Source organism: Ochotona curzoniae, unplaced genomic scaffold (genome assembly GCF_017591425.1).
Source record: "Ochotona curzoniae isolate NIBS_2020 unplaced genomic scaffold, NIBS_Ocur_1.0 contig_2688, whole genome shotgun sequence".
NCBI classification, from domain to species: domain Eukaryota; kingdom Metazoa; phylum Chordata; class Mammalia; order Lagomorpha; family Ochotonidae; genus Ochotona; species Ochotona curzoniae.
The window spans coordinates 28645836-28663756 of NW_024465553.1; the positions used below are offsets into that span (position 1 = coordinate 28645836).

The 17921-nt window shown below is 45.6% G+C and overlaps 1 protein-coding gene across 4 annotated transcripts in view; it reads right to left on the reverse strand.

The window, feature by feature from the left end:
* The window catches only part of CCDC138 (coiled-coil domain containing 138), a 63470-nt gene that overhangs the window by 21714 nt on the left and 23835 nt on the right, over positions 1 to 17921 (reverse strand). For all 4 annotated transcript variants that reach the window (XM_040975510.1, XM_040975508.1, XM_040975507.1 and 1 more), the window contains exons 9-12: positions 14802 to 14879; positions 14588 to 14695; positions 11393 to 11557; positions 3644 to 3760 (exon numbers count right to left, since the gene is read on the reverse strand). In XM_040975510.1, the coding sequence (XP_040831444.1) occupies positions 3644 to 3760; positions 11393 to 11557; positions 14588 to 14695; positions 14802 to 14879 (468 nt within the window). The remainder of the gene's footprint in view (positions 1 to 3643; positions 3761 to 11392; positions 11558 to 14587; positions 14696 to 14801; positions 14880 to 17921) is intronic.

Consider the following 17921-nt stretch of genomic DNA (forward strand, 5'->3'; position numbering starts at 1 on the left):
GCTGTTGTGGCCACCTGGGGAATGAACCAGCAGATGCATGATCTTTCTCTCTGTCACTCCTTCTGTCTGCCTTACAATAAAAATAAATAAATCTTTTTTTAAAAAAGAGATATTAGGAAACAGAATAGACGAACATATAAAAAGATAAACACCACAGCCAACTGAGTTTTATTTTTAGAGATATACAGCTGACTCAGTAATTTGAAAGTCAACCTAATCCACCGTATTAGCAACTTAAAGATAAAAAAAATCATACTATCTTATCAAACACAGTAAAAAATTTATCTGAAAAGCCTTAATATACACTCAAAACCTTTCTCACTAGCAGATGTGACAGCTAAGAGTAGGTACAGGACAGACTGGATTGGACTGCAAACCAGCCAGTTTACATTAGAGCCGGGAGCAGGTTGGCTGAGCTGGGCTGGGATGCAGTACCCACTAGCATGAGCTGGAACTGGGGGAGCTGGGAGAATAAGCCGGTCAAGCCTGGCCATAGCACCCACTAGCAAATACTGAGTGAGGTACGGCAGGCCATGCCAGACTGGGCCCACACACCAGCACATGTACGACTTTGAGGGGAGGGGAATGAGCCCAGGAGGAGGGATGCAGGGGCTCCCTTGCTGGACCACTGCTCCTGCTCATCAGTGTGAGAGATGGAACTGGGAGCAGACCAGGCTGGGCAGGGCTATAAAGCCCACTGACCTGCATATGAGCTGGGGGAGAGCCAGTCCGAGCCAAGCGGCCAAATCCATTGGTGCATGCATGAGTCAGAGTGAGTATAGGCTGGATGGCCTTTAGCACAGCATCAACAAGCAAGTGCTGGGAATGAGAGCAAGTCCTGTCAGGCTAGACTGTAGAACAACCTGGAAAGTGCAAGATCCAGGGTTGGAAGTGGACCTAGTAGGGAAACTTGTAGACACCCTTGTTGATAGGCTGCAGCTCCCACCATGACCATAAAAACCAAGGCTTGGGGTGGCCCTGGCTGGACAGGCAGTAGCACCCACCTGCATAAGGGTGGGCTGGATAGTGTGGTCAATTGGGCTGGGCTGCAGTACCCACTGGTGTGCATAAAAGCTGAATGGGATGCAGAACAGACTGGACCAGTCTGCTGCACACACCAGCATGCGCAGGAACCGCACATAACAGTGGACAGCATGCCCACATGCACATGGGGGACATGACAGCTCACGGAGGCCTGCAGAGGATGTCCAGTACCATGGCAGAGGATGGAGGGCAGAACAAATTGGACAACTCTCCCAGACAAGCGTTGACAGCAAATATCTGCGTGAGTGGACACTCTAAAGTGGACTATGTCAGCCAACAGACCTTGGAAGGACTTCCTCAACCTTGCAACAATGAAATCAACAGCCTCTCAGAGCTACTGAACCACTTAACCAGTAGTACCCTTGGAACATTCTCCACACTGGGGACCCTGAGATGACATCGGGTGGCCATCCCTCATCACCAGGTACGGATGCAGTTGGGCTACTGGGTGCAGCACACTCCCCTTCTCTACCTCTCTTCCTCCATAGACAAGAAGAAAAAAAAATGGAAACAATTGCCTCATCCACTTTTCCGCATTGCTCGACCCTCCCCACCCTAATCAGTGGTCCACATAGGCATGCATCCTTCTCCACTGTGTAAATATAATAAAAATCAATGCATAAATACAGATTTCAAAAAAGGAGGAATAGAGGGTAACCATCTCAACAAAATAATTTAAAAGATGTGTAAAAACAAGATAGCTGGTGCAAAAGTACTTCAAACATTTCATTGGAAAATGGAATGAGGAGATCCTGGGCATTTTCCAGGAACTTTCTGAAGATTTCTTGCACTTACATTAATAACGACAGACTGAACACTTCCCTTAAAATGGGAACAAGATGAGGTTAGCTCTCACCACTTATGGTCCATGTGGTGCTATAAACTTCAGCAGTAAGGTGAGAAAATAAAATTACAGGCACACATACTGAAAGGTAAGAAACACATCACTGGTCAGTTCACGTAAGGGCCCAAGCTGGGGGTGGGCTGGATTAGCCAGACACCAGTGAGAGTGGGGACTTTGGGCAGGCTGCCAAAACACCTGCCAGCAAATGCTGAGAGGCCAGGCAATGCCGGACTGGGCCACAACACCTGTTGGCATGCAAATGACCCAGGGCCAGGAGTGGTCCTGGTTGGGAAATTTGTGAACTCCTCTGCGCTGGCTGCTGTTTTCATTTGTGAATGTGAAAGCTGGGACTAAGGGCAGGCCAGGCTGGGCTAGGATATTATACCCACGGTGCACATGAGAGCCAGATGGGTACAGGTGGGCCACATCAGGCTACAGAACCTGCTGGCAAGTGATGGCAATGGGTGCAAGACATGTCAGGCTGAACCGCAGTACTCCCTGGTAAGTGCAAGATCCAGGGCTGGAAACGTGGTGCCTGGCAGGGGAACTGTGGCATTCTATTGCTAGGCTGCAGCAGCCACTGATGAGCATGACAGCCAGGGCTGGGAGGCAGGCCACGCTAGACAAGGTGGCAGCACTTGTCAGCATGTGTGGGCTGGACCTGGGGGTGAGGCAGGGTGCATGTGGCAGCAGCACTCCTAAGTGTGCATGAAAGCCAGATGGCAAGTGGGAGGGCCAAGCTAGACCACAGCACATGTTGGCGCACACACACAAAAAATGGGGCTGGAGCAGGCCTGGTGACCTTTTGGGGGGTTGCTCCATCTAGACTGTGACACCTGCTGATGTGCATGAACACTGGGCCTGCGGTGGGCTGAGCTGGGCTGGGCTAGACAACAGCACCCACTGGTTCACGTGAGAGACGGGAAGGGAAACAGAACTGGCCAGGCAGCTGCATTCATCAGTATGTGCACTGGCTGGTGCAGGTGATGGACTCAACCTGACCCTGCGCTGGCTGGCACACACTAGGGCCAAGTCTGAGGTCACCCCAGGTGGTTTTCCGGGGGACTCCCTAACTAGACGGCTGGACTCAAACCCTGGTCTTAGAAAAATCACAAGATATGTAACTCAACCTTGGAGTACATGTATCAGGACTGGGCCTCCTCAGCTGCTGGCATCTGGGCCATGGACAGCACGCCCAGATGCACATGGGGGACATGACAGCCAGAGCATCTGGGCCAGCAGAGAATGTCAAGTGCCTTGTTAGAGAATGAAAAACAAACAGGTTGGACGCTCTCCTGGCCAAGCTTTGCAGCAAGTGTACGAGTCTGTAGATGCACTAAGGTGGACTTGGTCAGCCCAGAGATCTTGAAAATGTGTTGTCAACCCTGATGCAAAGAAGCTGAAAATGCCTCAGAACATTCTCCCCCATGCTGAGGTCTCTAAGACGCCATCAAATTATCACGGATTTTTTCATTTTATATCTTATGGCATTCAACTTATGTTCATGTTATGATCTCTATATTATGAATAAATTCATGGATACCGATATTTTTTAAATACCAATTAAAATTATTCAAAAAGTTTGATAGTTGAAATATCTGACAGGCAATTTTATGCTTAAAAGTATACATCATGATGAAAGAAATCAATGTCCTAAGTAAATGGAGGTATATTTTCATTCATAAATTGAAAGATGACGTAGTAAAGATAATACCAAACAGAATGTTAGTTGATAAAGTCTTAATAATCAGTTACCTGAGTTCCAGCATCTAGCTGCCTTAGGGACCAGTATATGAATTTTACAAAAGGCTCATGAAATTTGACATTCACAAATGGCATCCATTGCAGCTGCTCTGTCATGACAGGCAAAAGCTGAAGTGGAAAACATAAGCACAGTATTTTTAGACGTCTAAAATCAACTCTCACCATTCTCCGAAAGTTCTCTTAAAAGAGAGAGAGATCTCCAACAGAAAACCTTTCACTTGCAAACCATATTCAATATAATTGGACAGGATATATTTGAAAATTTAAATGTTTCCTTTTATTCAGCAGTAGAATGCTACCATATATCTAAGGATGTATTCGATTAACCTGAACAAACATAGTCTCCCTGAATCTTAAATGGTTAAATAAATGTATTTTTTAATATTTATTACCATGACATATTATGGGGTTAAAAAAAAAAAACAGGTTACAAAACAGCAATTATATACAGCCAGCACTGTGGCTTCGTATTAGGATAACCCTAGTGAGCGCTGGCTTAGGTCCTCCATGCTCCCTGCTAACATGCACAGGAAAACAAGAGAAGACGGCTCAAGGGCCCGGCACGGCGGCACAGCAGCTAAAGTCCTCGCCTTGAAAGCACCAGGAACCCACATGGGCTCTGCTTCCCATCCAGCTCTCTGCCTGTGGCTTGGGAAAGCAGTCGATGACAGCCCAAAGCCTTGGGACTCTGCACCCACGTGGGAGACCTGGAGGAAGTTCCTGGCTTCTGATCGGCCAGCACCTGCCATTGCAGTCGCTTGGAGAGTAAATCATTAGACGGAAGATCTTCCTCTCTGTCTTTCTTCCTCTCTGTATATCTGACTTAGCCATAAAGATTAAATAATCTCAGGGCTGGTACAATGATTCAACTGGCTAATCCTCCCTTTGCAAGCACTGGCATCCCATATGGGTGCCAGTTTATGTCCCAGCTACTCCATGTCCCATCCAGCTCCCTACTTATAAACTGGGAGAGCAGCAGAGGAAGGCTTAGACCCTGCACCTGTGAAGGGGACCCACAAAAAGCTCCTGGTTCCCAGATCCAGACCAGCTCAGCCCCAGCCACCACCGTCATTTGGGGAGTGAACCAGGAGATGGAAGATCTTTCTGTCTTCCCTTCTCTCCGTAAATCTGCCTTTCCAATTAAGAAAAAAAAAACGTTAAAAATAAAAAAGCTTAAAAGAACAACTGTAATAAATATCCAATTTATATAAAATATCTATGCGAATTTATATTGAACAGATATATGAAGAATCTATTTACTTATTAATGTGAAAGGTGGAATTGGGGATGCAACAGCCAGGCTGAAGCCAGGAAGCTAAAATTCCATCTGGGATTCCTGCATGGATGCAGGGGCCAAGTAGTCAGGCCATCTTCCACTGGCTTCCAAGGTGCTTTAGAAGGGAGATGAGTTAGAAATGTAAGCAGCTGAGCCTCAAACCAGCATCCCTGGGGAATTCCAGTGCTGTAGGTAGTGGTTCAACCTGATACACCCCAGCACCAGTCCTGAGGGATTTTTTTTTTGGAAAGATTTATTTATTTTTGTTTGAAAGGCAGAGTTACACAGAGAGAAGAGACAGAGGGATAGATCTTCCACCTGCTGGTTTACTCCCCAAACGGCTGTTAATGGTCAGAACTGGGCCAGTCAGAAGCCAGGAGCATGCTGCTTCTTCCAGGTCTCCCAAGCAGGTGCAGGGATGCGAGGACTTTGGCCACCCTTTGTTGCAGGATTGCAAGTGGAGCAGCTGTAACTAAAACCAGTACCCATTTAGGATTCCGGCACCAGAAGCAGAGGCTTAGCCTGCTATGCCTTGGTCCTAGCTCCTCCAAGGGAGATTTTTTTTTTAATGCTGTATTTTAGAGGGCAGCACTGTCCTGCAGCAGAGTTAAGCCACTTCCGAGAATGCCAACATCCTCTATCAGATGTTGATTCAAGTCCTAGTGTTCTACTTACAATCTATCTCCATGCTAAAAGACCTGGTGGTAAAGTAGAAAACTACGGGCCACAAGTTTGGACCTCTGTGACACAAGTAAGAGATCCAGACTCCCTGGCTCTTGGCCTTGGGCTAGGCCAGGCCTGGCCACAGTACCCATTTGGGGAGTGAGCCAGCAGATGACTGATCTCCCTGTGTGTTTTTTTTTCTGGCACTGTTTTTCAAACAAACCTTAAAAAACAAAACATGAATAAATTCTCAAACGAAAAAAAATGCTTCTAAATTCATGTTTGTAGAAAAAGATGATATTTAGCATTACATTACAAAGGTGAAGTTTTCTATGAAAATAAAGTGAAATCTTTGTATCTGCTATGAAAAATCTGGAAGCCAAATATCTTTAGTACTGGCTTCAGATTTTGGCATCGTCCAGTACTCTCTGTCGAGGCTAGGCCCTCTGCGGAATGAGCCAGCAGATGGGAGGTTTCTCTTCTGTGTTTCAAATAAAGTAAAATTTCCAAAAAATAGACCTTATTCATTTCTTCTACATTATCCAATTGTTGGTATGCCATTCTTGTTGTCTTACTAATACTTTAGTTCTGTAGCCCTATTTGTAACATCTCTTCTGGTATTGCTACTCTGCGTTATTTCAGTTGAGTTTTTTTCAATCTACCCACTAGTTTTCAATTCTGACCTTTCCAAAGAGCCAACTGTTAGTCTGTTGATTTGATCGCTCTTTAATAATAAAAGCATGGATAGTTATAAACTTCCCTCTTAGCACTGTATTCTATAATTCCTCATACATTGTGCTTTTGCTTTTATTTGCATAGAGGTGTGTCCTAATTTACCTTGGGGTTTCCTCTTTGACACAATGGCTGTGGATTTTCTAGCTTCACTCCATTGTGTTCTGAGAATCCATGCTGCACCATACCCGTCTCTTAGGATGAGCTCAGACTTACACTGTGGCCTGGCAACTCAGGCCGTGTGGAGCATGCGCAGTAGGGCCTTCCGAGTGGGCTGTGTTTGTTAGTGTTCTGTGTCTGCTAAAGCTAACCGCTTATATGTTGCTCAAGCTCCCTACTTCTTCACTTAAATTCTGAATATTCTACCACTGAAAATGGTGCAGTGGCGCCTTTCTATTACTGGGTTGCTGATTCTCCCTTCAATTATGTCAATACTTGCTTTATGGATTAAGGGAGTCTGACGTTTCACTGTGCATCACTGTTAAAGCTTAATGAATTTACCCCCAGCAATATCTCCTCTAACACTTCAGGACTTGAAGCCTCTTCGTCTGAAACTAGCACAGCCACCTTTACTCTCCACTGGTAATCATTTGCAGGAAATCATCTTCTCTACTCGTTTACTTTTTAGTCTATATATGATCACAGGTCTTTTATTAGTCCTTTCTCTAACTATTAATGAAGTACCTGAGACTAGCTTAACCTTGAGAAAAACTGACCACTTAGCTCACAGTCCTGGAAATACAAGCTCATGGTTTTGATACCTGCTTGGCTCAGGTGGGGCCCCCAGGGGTCCCAAATAAGGACAGTGTGTGGGATACTGAGTGATCAGGGCCTGCACCGTGGAGAATGGGGTTGAGCTGCTGCCTACAATGTTGGCATCCCATGTGGACGCCAGTTCATGTTCCGAATGCTTCACTTCCAATCCAGCTTCCTGCTGACTGCTTGGGAGGCAATGGAGGATGGGGCAAGTGTGTTGGCCCTTGAACCTGCGTGGGAGACTAAGAAACTCCTGGCTCCAAGTTTGGGATCTGCCCAGCCCTGGCCCTTGTGGACAATGGGCAGTGAATACTGTGAACAATAGGCAGATAAAGACCTCTGACCCGAATGTACCCATGAGTAAATTTTCAAATAAACAAAACTTTAGAGAGAGACTAAGAAAGAGAGAGATCAAACGTCAAAACAGAGAGCCAGAGAGTACAGGGAGCCCGTCTCTGCTATTATTTTGCAGCCGGCCCCACCTGTCAAAGGCACCACTAACCTCTGGTGTTCTGGGGACCAAGCCTCCAAGACATGAAGGACACACTCGAATTCTCACATATACAACCTAGAGTTGAATACTGTTTTTTTTTTTTTATTCATTCAGCCTCTTTTTTAAAATACATATTAAGATTGGTATTTTTTAGGGTCCGGTGCAATGGCTCAGTGGCTAAATTCTCACCTGGCAAATGCTGAGATCCCACATGGGTGCTGATTTGTGTCCCAGCTGTTCCACTTCCCATCCAGATCCCTGCTTGTGGCCTAGGAAAGCAGAGGATTGCCCAAAGACCTGGGACGCTGCCCCCTCTTGGGAGACCAAGAAGAAGCGCCTGGCTTCTACCAATGGATGGAAGACCTTTCCTTTCATCTCTCCTCTCTGTGAATCTGCCACTCCAATAAAAACTATCTTAAAAATAAAAAGGACTGGTATTTTTTCTTTTTTCTTTGAAAGAGTGATGGGGAGAAGGAGAAAGAGGGACACAGTTCTGAAACCTACTGGTTTGGTAGCCAGATGGCCCAACCTGCCAGGAGTCACAAAATCCACTCAGGTGCCCCACATGGTGGTCAGGGCCCACGTCCCCCTGCCATGCTCTCCCAGGCACATCAGCAGGGAGCTGGACCTGTGACCAGGGAAACCTGGACTTGAACTGCAGATCCAGTATAGGCTGTTAGCACTCTATGAGGCAGCTTACCCTGCGGTGCCACAACACCAGTTTCTCACTCTGTCTTAATGATCAGCAAAGTTGAGTTTAAACAGTAATAATAACACAGAAGGATTTACTATTGGTTCTATTCATTATTTTCTAGGAGTTTTGTAGGTTTCTGACTGCTTTCTTCACAAATATTTTAAACATGTGCATATGCTTCACAAATATTTTAAACAAACTTCTCACTTCTTCTGTGCACATTATATAATTATTTCCTTTGTGACTGTCACCGCAATTACGAAAGACTTCTTAAACCAGTAACTACGCTTTGGGGGCCGGTACTGTGCTATAGTACACTAAGCTTCTGCCTACAGAGCCAGCATCCCATATGGGCACCAGTTCGTGTCCCAGCTGTTCCACTTCCCGTCCTGCTCCCTGGCCGAGGAGTGGGAAAGCAGCAGAGGACGGCCCAAAGCCTGGGACTCACGGAGACCTGGAGGAGGTCACTGGCCCCTGCCCCTGCTTCATGCTTACTCTCAGCACTGTGGATGCCCCACGCCGCTGCCGGCTGCACTGTGATTGTTCTGCTGAGAAATCTGCTGGTATTCTTTTTTATTATTATTGTTATTTATTCTTAACAAATCCATTATTATTTTTCAAGCTCTATTGCTTGATTTTTGTGGTTTTTTTTTTAAAAAAGATTTATTTATTTTTTATTATGAAGTCAGATATACAGAGAGGAGGAGAGACAGAGAGGAAGGTCTTCCATCTGATGATTCACTCCCCAAGTGACTGCAACGGCCGGTGCTGTGCCGATTCAGAGCCAGGATCCAGGAACTTCCTCCGGGTCTCCCACGCGGGTGCAGGGTCCCCAGACTTTGGGCTGTCCTCGACTGCTTTCCCAGGCCACAAGCAGGGAGCTAGATGGGAAGCGGGACTGCCAGGATTAGAACCGGGGCCCATATGGGATCCTGGCGGGTTCAAGGCGAGGACTTTAGCCACTAGGCCATCGCGCTGGGCCCTGATTTGTTTTTTTTTAATTTTATTTCTGATCATGTTTATACAGTTAAGAAGGATGCATGCCCATACTGACTGCTAATCAATGTGTTGGTATTCTTACAGAAGTTTTTTTTTTTATTATTTATTTTTAGTGGAAAGTCAGATACACAGAGAGGAGGAGAAACAGAGAGGAAGATCTTCTGTCTGGTGATTCACTCTTCAAGTGGCAGCAACGGCTGGAGCTGAGCCGATCCAAAGCCAGGAGCCAGGAGCCTCTTCCCGGTCTCCCACACGGTTATAACGTACCAAAGCATTGGGCCGTCCTCGACCGCTTTTCCAGGTCACAAGCAGGGAGCTGGCTAGGAAGTAGGCCTGCCAGGATTAGAACCGGTGCCCATCTGGGATCCTGGCACGTGCAAGGCAAGGACTTCAGCTGCTAGGCTACCGCACTGGGCCCAGAAGTTTCTTTATATGTGACAAGTTCCTTTTCTCTTGCTGCTTTCAAAATCTTAAGTCTCCGCTGGAAATTTGATTATAATGTGTCTGTTGTGCATGTCTTTGGTTTTTCGAGCTACTTGAATTTGCTTGACTATTTATACAGGAAAAAGAATGTGTGGCAATTTCCCAGCCACTCCCTGTAGGTTTATTTGTTTACCCATTTGAAACACAGAGTAACAAAGAAGAATGAAAGGGAAGGAAAGGGAGAGAAAACAAATGCTCCACCTCTGCTGGCTGACTTCCAAACGGCCGCCTCATTCAGGGAAAGGCGAGGCTGAAGCCAGCACTCCGGAAGCCCATTCAGGTCTGCCACACAGACCGGCAGGAACCGACTTCCCAAGAACATCGGCAGGAAGCTGGATGGGAAGCAGAGACTCAACGTGGCACTGCACGATGGAACATGTAATGCCACTCGCAGGCAGCAGCTTAACCCGCTGCACAACGTCGACCCCTTCAGCCACTAGACCTGCATGCAAGCCCGCTGGCCCGCCTCCTTCCCAGACGACAGTCCTGAGCTGGCCCGCCTGGTGGTAACCTGTCGGTTCCTAGGTTCTTAGTGCTGTTCTTCATCTTTCTGACTCTCCTACCTGATTTCAAAGGACCCGTGCTCAGGTGTGCTCACGCATCCCTCTACCTGAGTCCGAGCCCGATGTTTTCACGTGGAATGCCCTTCCGTTCCACTTGCTCGATTCTTTTCGTTGATGAAAGATTTCTCTGCACGCGCCTTTCCTTCTTGGCTACCCTGCCTTTCAAATAAGTAACTCTTTTTTTTTTTAAAGCTTTATTTGTTTTTATTGGAAAGACAGATTCACAGAGGGGAGAGACAAGGATAAAGATCTTTCATTCACTGGTTCATTCCCAAAGTGGCTGCAAAGGCCGGAGCTGAGCCCATCAGAAGCCAGGAACATTTTTTTCTGATTTCTCAGGTGGATGCAGGGTCCCACTGTACAGGGCCATCCTCTACTGCTTTCCTAAGCCACAAGCAGGGAAGTGTAGCAGCTGGGACACAAACCAGCAACCACACGGGATCTCAGCACTTGCAAGGGGAGGATCAGAAAACTGAGCCACTGTGCTGGGCCCATAAATCAATTTTTAAAAAGTGAACAATGGAGCTGTGTTCCTTCTCAGAGGCTAAAGGAGGATCTGTTTGCTTGCTTATTCTGAATTCATTCCTCCAGTTACAGAACTGAGATCCCCGTTTGTCTGCTGCTAAGGAGGCAGTAAGTTTCTAAAAGCTACCCATGTTCCACGGCACGTGGCCCACTCTGCAGGCCTTCAGAGCCAGTACCAACGAGGCGAGGCCCTGACCCGCTCCAGCCACTCCCCTGCGCAGCTGATCACTGTACCCACACAGATCACCCTGAAGAAGTTTACTTTATAAAGGCACCTGATCTAACTACCTTCAGTCATTTCTGGAGTATGTTTTTCATATCTGATCCTCCATTTTTAAAAGAACAAATTCAGAACCTACTGAGAAAAATGTAAGTAGAAATTAATAAAAAGTCATTTCAGAATCTTTTCAGAGTTCACTTGTGGTATGATCAATTTCCAATCAAAAATACTTTTCTATTCTCTTCACTTTGAAAAGATACCAGAGGCCCTTCTTTTTTAAACTTCATGTCTACTGAATCATGTATTTCCAATAAAAACCAGACGAAACCAACAAACCTTAACACATTTCTCCTGAATTTCATTTCTCTGAGAAGCAAACTTGAGTAGTGACTTTTCACCATCCATTCCAGATTCTTCATGTTTCAGTTTGCTAAGGTGATGATCCGAAATCCAATCCATGAAGACAGCCAAAAGCTCATAAACTTGCCCATTAAGTGGTGCCTATATGTCAAAAGTTAAACATTCATTTCAATTCATGACCTCGTAAAAGTCCGAAGCCAAGCCTGAACTTGGAAGTGACCTCGGGATAATTTATCTAAAGCACTTCACTAACATTCATGTTTAAGGATAGAGGTTCTCCAAACAACGAAAAGAAATTCCAAATCGAACTTTTCCAAATTAATATGAAAAATGTTAAAAGCTGGCTGAGAAACCTTCTCACGAAGAGGAAATTGAAAGAATTGCATCGTGTCACTAAAATGAAGACTCCTGGGCGTCAGCACTGCGGCTCAGTGGGTCAAGCCGATATCTGCAACGTTGGCATCCCCTATGGACGCTGCACTGCTGCCCAGCTCCCCATCAGTACACCTGGGAAGGCAGTCGAAGGTGGCCTCTGAGACCCAAGGGCATCCCAAGGGCATTCCAGGCTCCTAGTTTGGGCCTGGCCTTCCCCTGGCCATTGTGCCATCGTGGCTGTTTGGGGAGCTGATCAGCTGACTGAAGATTAATCTCTAACTCCCACCTCTTACATTTTTTAACTTGAAATTGAATTCCACAGTAACCTAATAAGTAGAATATGTGTACTATATAATATTTAAGGTATATGCACTTTTATGTTTACAGCAGCTTACATCACAACAGCAAAATACAGAATCAGCTTGAATATCTGAAAACTGATGACTGGATAAGGAAGAAGTGACATATAAACACAACAGAATCTTACTCAGCTTTTAAAAAAAACTCAGACATCTGCAACAAAATAGGACTCTAGGTCACAACGCTAAGTTAAATAAGCCATACTTTACATTATGTTAATATAGAAAAGAATTAATATAGAAAGAGTATAAAAAGTGTGTAAATTTCAAATCATTTGGTAGCTACAAATATTGATTCACTAAAGCATTCCACTTCCAGGGTCTAGCCTTCTTTCTCCACATTAAGATCATTAGCACTGAGCCCAGCTCAATAATCTAGTGACAAATCATCGCCTTGCACATGCTGGGATCCCATATGGGCGCTGGTTCATATCCTGGCTGATCCACTTCCCCTCCAGCTGCCTGTGACCTGGGAAACCAGTAGAGGATGGCCCAAAGTCTTGGGACCCTGCATCTGCATGGGACACCCAGAAAAGCTCCTGGCTTCAGATCATGTCAGATCTGGCCATTGCAGCCACCTGGGGAGTGAACCAGACGATGGAAGATCTTTCTCTCTGTATCTCCTCTCTGTGTATCTGCCTTTCCAATAAAAATAATAATAATGAAATAAATCTTTTAAAAAATCATTAGCATGAACCTCTTACTTCGTGTTTTTTGTTTTCAAGAAAAAAGTAGTGTATGTGTATGTATGTAATGTCTAAATATAAAATAAACATGGAAAAATGCTGAAAACTGTTAAATTGTAAAGTAAAAATAAGGCCTGGCATAGTTGTCTAGTGGCTAAAGACCTTGCCTTGCACACACAGGGAGCCCACATGAGTACCGGTTCTAATTCTGGCAGTCCCACTTCCTATCCAGCTCCCTGCTTGTGGCCTGGGAAAGCAGTCAAGGACAGCCCAATGCTTTGGGACATTACACCCATGTGGGAGACCTGGAAGAGGCTCCTGGCTCCTGGCTTTGGATCAGCTCAGCTCCAGCCGTTGCTGCCACTTGAAGAGTGAATCACCAGACAGAAGATCTTCCTTTCTGTCTCTCCTCCTCTCTGTATATCTGACTTTCCACTAAAAATAAATAAATCTTAAAAAAAAAAATGTAACAATAAAGCAAACACTATGCCTTACAGCTACCTCAGTAAATGACAGCACTTTAAAAGAAACATTTCAAAAACTCTACAAAAACTGAATACAATGAAATTAATAAAAAAGCAACATTAAATGGCAATCCCCCCCCAAAAAATATCAGGTGACTGAATGACAAATAATAGCTACCACACCCCTCTAAACAAGAGTGATTTCTAATTTTCTCAATTTTTTTCCCAGTAGGAACAACTTGTTTTTAGATAAGAACTTCAATCACCTTTAACACTTGAGTACAAAACCTTCCACTTTTGTCATTTAATTTATGAAGGCACCTGAAAATTAAAAGGATTACAGCCTGCTGTGAGATACCACTAGACACCCACTGGGAAGATCAAACTGAAAAAGAATGAAAATACCAAGTAATGGCAAGGCTTTGGGAAAAGCCCGACTCTCAGACATCACCAACGGAAGTATAAACTAGTACAAACACTTCGAAAATCTGTCCGTTTCAAACAAACATGCACCTCCACAGGACACAGAGGTTCCTTCCAGTCCTGACAATTACCAAGAGCAATAAAAATAATCTGCACAAAAATCGCACATGAATACTCAATACGATTGAGAAGAGGAAACTCAGACACAGCAGACAACCCTCCTGAGAATCAACCGGGATAAGCTGATATAACACAGCACTGCCAAGCAATGAGCAAACTAAGGATAGACCCAACGCAACACCAAGAGAAAGAGTCCTCGCACAACCTGAACAGACTATACAATTCTATTCACTCAGGTTGTAACACAGGCCAAAAGAACCTGCGGTGACAGAAATTACATCCAGAACTGGCTCCAGCAGAAAAAACATGATCAGGAAAGGTGCGCAATGTTTCAGGGTGGATAGAAAGATTCTATAATTGGCTGGATGGTACAGGAATCTTAAATATTATATACATTACACATAGTCTACATATTAGATTACTATGGAATTAAATTTCAAGTTAAAAAATTCTTAGAGGAAAATTTAATGAATCTATAATCTTGCAGAAAAGTACCCCAAACATTTGTGGATTATCAACCCACGTGGGGTAATAGAATTATTCTTAAGGTTACTCCACCTGAGCCACTGCTGTTTCTGCAAATAAAAATATTTCTGAAATATTCTGAGTTACTTTTCTGTAGCATAAATATTACAATGAACTCTTTCATATAGAAAAAAATATTTGCCAAACTAAAGAGAAATGATTAAAGAAAAAAATTTTTTTTCTGCTTCTTCCCTGGAGATGCGTGCAGCCACATCCCACCTTGTAAGTTCTTGGCACTGCTGCTTTCTCTTGCTTCACACTCCTCGCCTCCTGAGCGGCGTGTGCACTGCCCTTCAGCCTCTGCACTGTCATAAACTCGTATTTCCTCTGCAACAGAATAATTGCATGACATAAAGAGCAACTGATTTAGAAAGTCATCAAAGACGATCGTTTAAAAATCCATTATGTCTCAAGGAAGGAACAGACCACATACCTGTAAGTTATCTAAACGAGCCTGCACTCTTTTAGCCTGAATTTCCATCTTCCTGTTTTCTTCACTCACTTCATTTAACTAAAGGAAGAAAGTTAGGTGTATCTCAATATAATCCTCCCATTATTTTCGGAGTAGGGGTTTCTCAGACTCCTGCAATGTCCGTCTACATAACAAGGCAATGTAACAATAATAACTAAAAAGCAGCATTTAAGATTACACCAGATCCACAGCTGAAAAGAAATCACCATTTTCTGCTAAAACGTTAACTGTGTCTAAGGTTACCACAGGTCAAACTGTAGCACACTAGCAAGTGCAGGAACCAGGATGACGTACGGGCCATGCTAGGCTAGCTATCACCCTTGCCAGTCTGCACGAAGGCCAGAGATGAGTCAGGTTGGGTAGGGCTAGGCTGCAGCCCACACCCGCACAGCTGGGACTGGGGGCGGGCTGGGACAAGCCAGAGGGTGGGCTATGAGGGCTGGGTCAGAGAAATCACTGGCATGCACAAGATCTGGAGCTGGGAACGGACCTGGTTCTTGGACTTGCTAGTGTGGTCCTGGCTGGTTGTGGTTCTCACTGTGAGGGCAAGAGTCAGAACAGGGGCAGCGATCTGGGCTGGACACGGTTGCAACATCCCTCGGCACGAGTGGGGACTGGGTCTGGGGTGTGCCATACTGGGCTAGGCTCCAGCACCTGCTGCTGCTCACAAGAGCCAGAGGAGGGGTAGGACAAGTGGGGCTAGGTCTTGGCACCCGCTGACCCACTCGAGCTGGATCTAGTCGATCAGGCAGGGCTGGGCTGAAGCGCTCAATGGTGTGAGCCAGAATGGGTATGGACCAGTCAGGCAAAGCTGCTGTATCTGCCAGGACAAGAGGTGAGCCAAGTCAAGTTGGGCCAAAGACCCCACATCTGTGTGTGTGATCTAGGACTGGAAGGTAACCTGGTAGTGGAGCTTGGGAAATTCTTCTGTCAGGAAGTAATCCCTGCTGGTGAGTGCAAGAATCAAGGCTGGGGGCAGTCTATATCAGAACAGGTTACAGTTCACGCCAGCAAAAGAGTGGCTCAGATGTGGTGTGGAATGCCAGACAGAGTGGGCCAGTTCGCAGCACTTACTGGCAGATCTGAGAACCAGGAGAGGATGCAAGATAGCCTGATTTGGGCCACAACACCTGCCAGATCAAATTAAGGCCTGGACAGGAGGCAGTCCAGACTGGGCTAGGCCGCAGCACTCATCAGCATGAGCTACAACTGGGGTCAGGTCAGGTGAGTGAGGCCAAAGCACTCATCAGTGAACATCAAGGTAAGGTAAGCCATGTCAGACAGGGCCACAGCCTCCAGCAGCACATGTAAAACCCTGGGGTGCAGGGGCAAGCAACAGAGAAGCTGCTGGGGCTCCCTTGCTGGACTACTGCTTCTGCTTGTGACCAGGATTCTTTAGAGAACCCCCCCAACTGGATTGCTGGACTCAAAACTCCAACCACAGGGAAAAATCACAGGATCTGTGATAAGACTGACCATGGGGTGCCCAGCCAATAAGAGGGAGTACGGACGACATGCCCAAACGTGCATGTGAGAAATGACAGCTCACTGAGGCCTGCCTACTATCACAGCAGAGGATGGAGCACAGACCAAACTGGACAACTCTCCCAGTCAAGCGTTCACAGCAAGTATCTGGGGAATGGAGACTCTCAGGTGGATATTATCAGCCAGTGGACCTTGGGGGGATTTCCTCATCACTGGAGCAACAAAATCAACAGCATTTCGGAACTATCAAAAACACAAGAAGTACACTCAGAACAGGCTCCACATTAGTGGCCCTGGCATGACATCAGGTGGCCACCTGCCATCCTCAGGTACTGATCTAACTGGTTAGGCTGCTGGGAGAGGCCCTCTTCCCACTTCCCCCAGATACAGGAAGAAACAAAAAGACTGAAACAATTGTCTCATCCACTTTCCCCTGTTCCTGGACCCTTCCCATCCTAATCAGTGGTCCACATGGACACGAACCTTCTGTACTGTGTAAACACCATCAAAAATAAACTTAAAAAAATAAGAATTTCAAGGGCCCAGAACAATGGCTCAATTCTCACCTGTAAGTACTGAGATCCCATATGGGCACCGGTTCATTTCCCGGCTGCTCCACTTCCCATCCAGTTCTTTGCCTGTGGCCTGGGAAAGCAATAGAGGATGGCTCAAAGCCTTGGGATCACATGGGAAACCCATAAGGAACTCGTGGCTCTTGGCTTCAGATCCACTCAGCTCCAGCTGCTGCAGCCATTTGGGGAGTGAACCAGACGATGGAAGTTTTCTCTCTTGTTCTCTTTCTGTAACTCTTCCATCCCAACACAAATAAATCTTTTAATAATATATATTAATTTCGATTTAGGCGCCAGTGCCAGGGTATAAAGGATTAAGCCTCTGCCTAGGTGCTGGCATTCTACATAGGCACTGGTCAGTTCCTGGATGCTCCACCTCAGATCCAGCTCCCTGCTGACGTGCCTGGGAACGGCAGAGTAAGACTGCCCATGTCTTTGGGCCTCTGCACCCACACAAGAACCAGTGAACGGATGATCTGTCTCTCTCTCTCTGTAAACCTGCCTTTCCAATAAAAATAAATAAACCTTTAAAAAAAATTTCAATTAGGACCTGGCGTGGTAGCTTAGCTACTAAAGTCCTTGCCTTGAATGCGTCCGGATTCCATATGGGCACCAGTTCTAATGCCAGCAGCCTCGCTTCCCATTCAGCTCCCTGCTTGTGGCCCGGGAAAGCAATTGAAGATGGCCTAAAGCCTTGGGACCCTACACTCGCATGGGAGACTCAAAGAGGCTCCTGGCTTCATATTGGCTCAGTTTCGGCCACTGTGGCCACTTGGGGAATGAATCAACAGACAGAAGTTCTTCCTCTCTGTATATTTGACTTTCTAATAAAAAAAAAAAATAAATCTTTAAAAATTTTTCAATTTAATTCTTTTTTAAAATTGAATTCTCCAAAGAAATTTTCAATCTTCTCTTACACTTTTGTGCCCAAACTGATCATTCAAGTCACTGCTATTAACTCCGATCTCTGGGTCGCTGGCAGACTTGTCTACATCCTCTGGAGTTTTCCCCTTCCTGTTTAGTC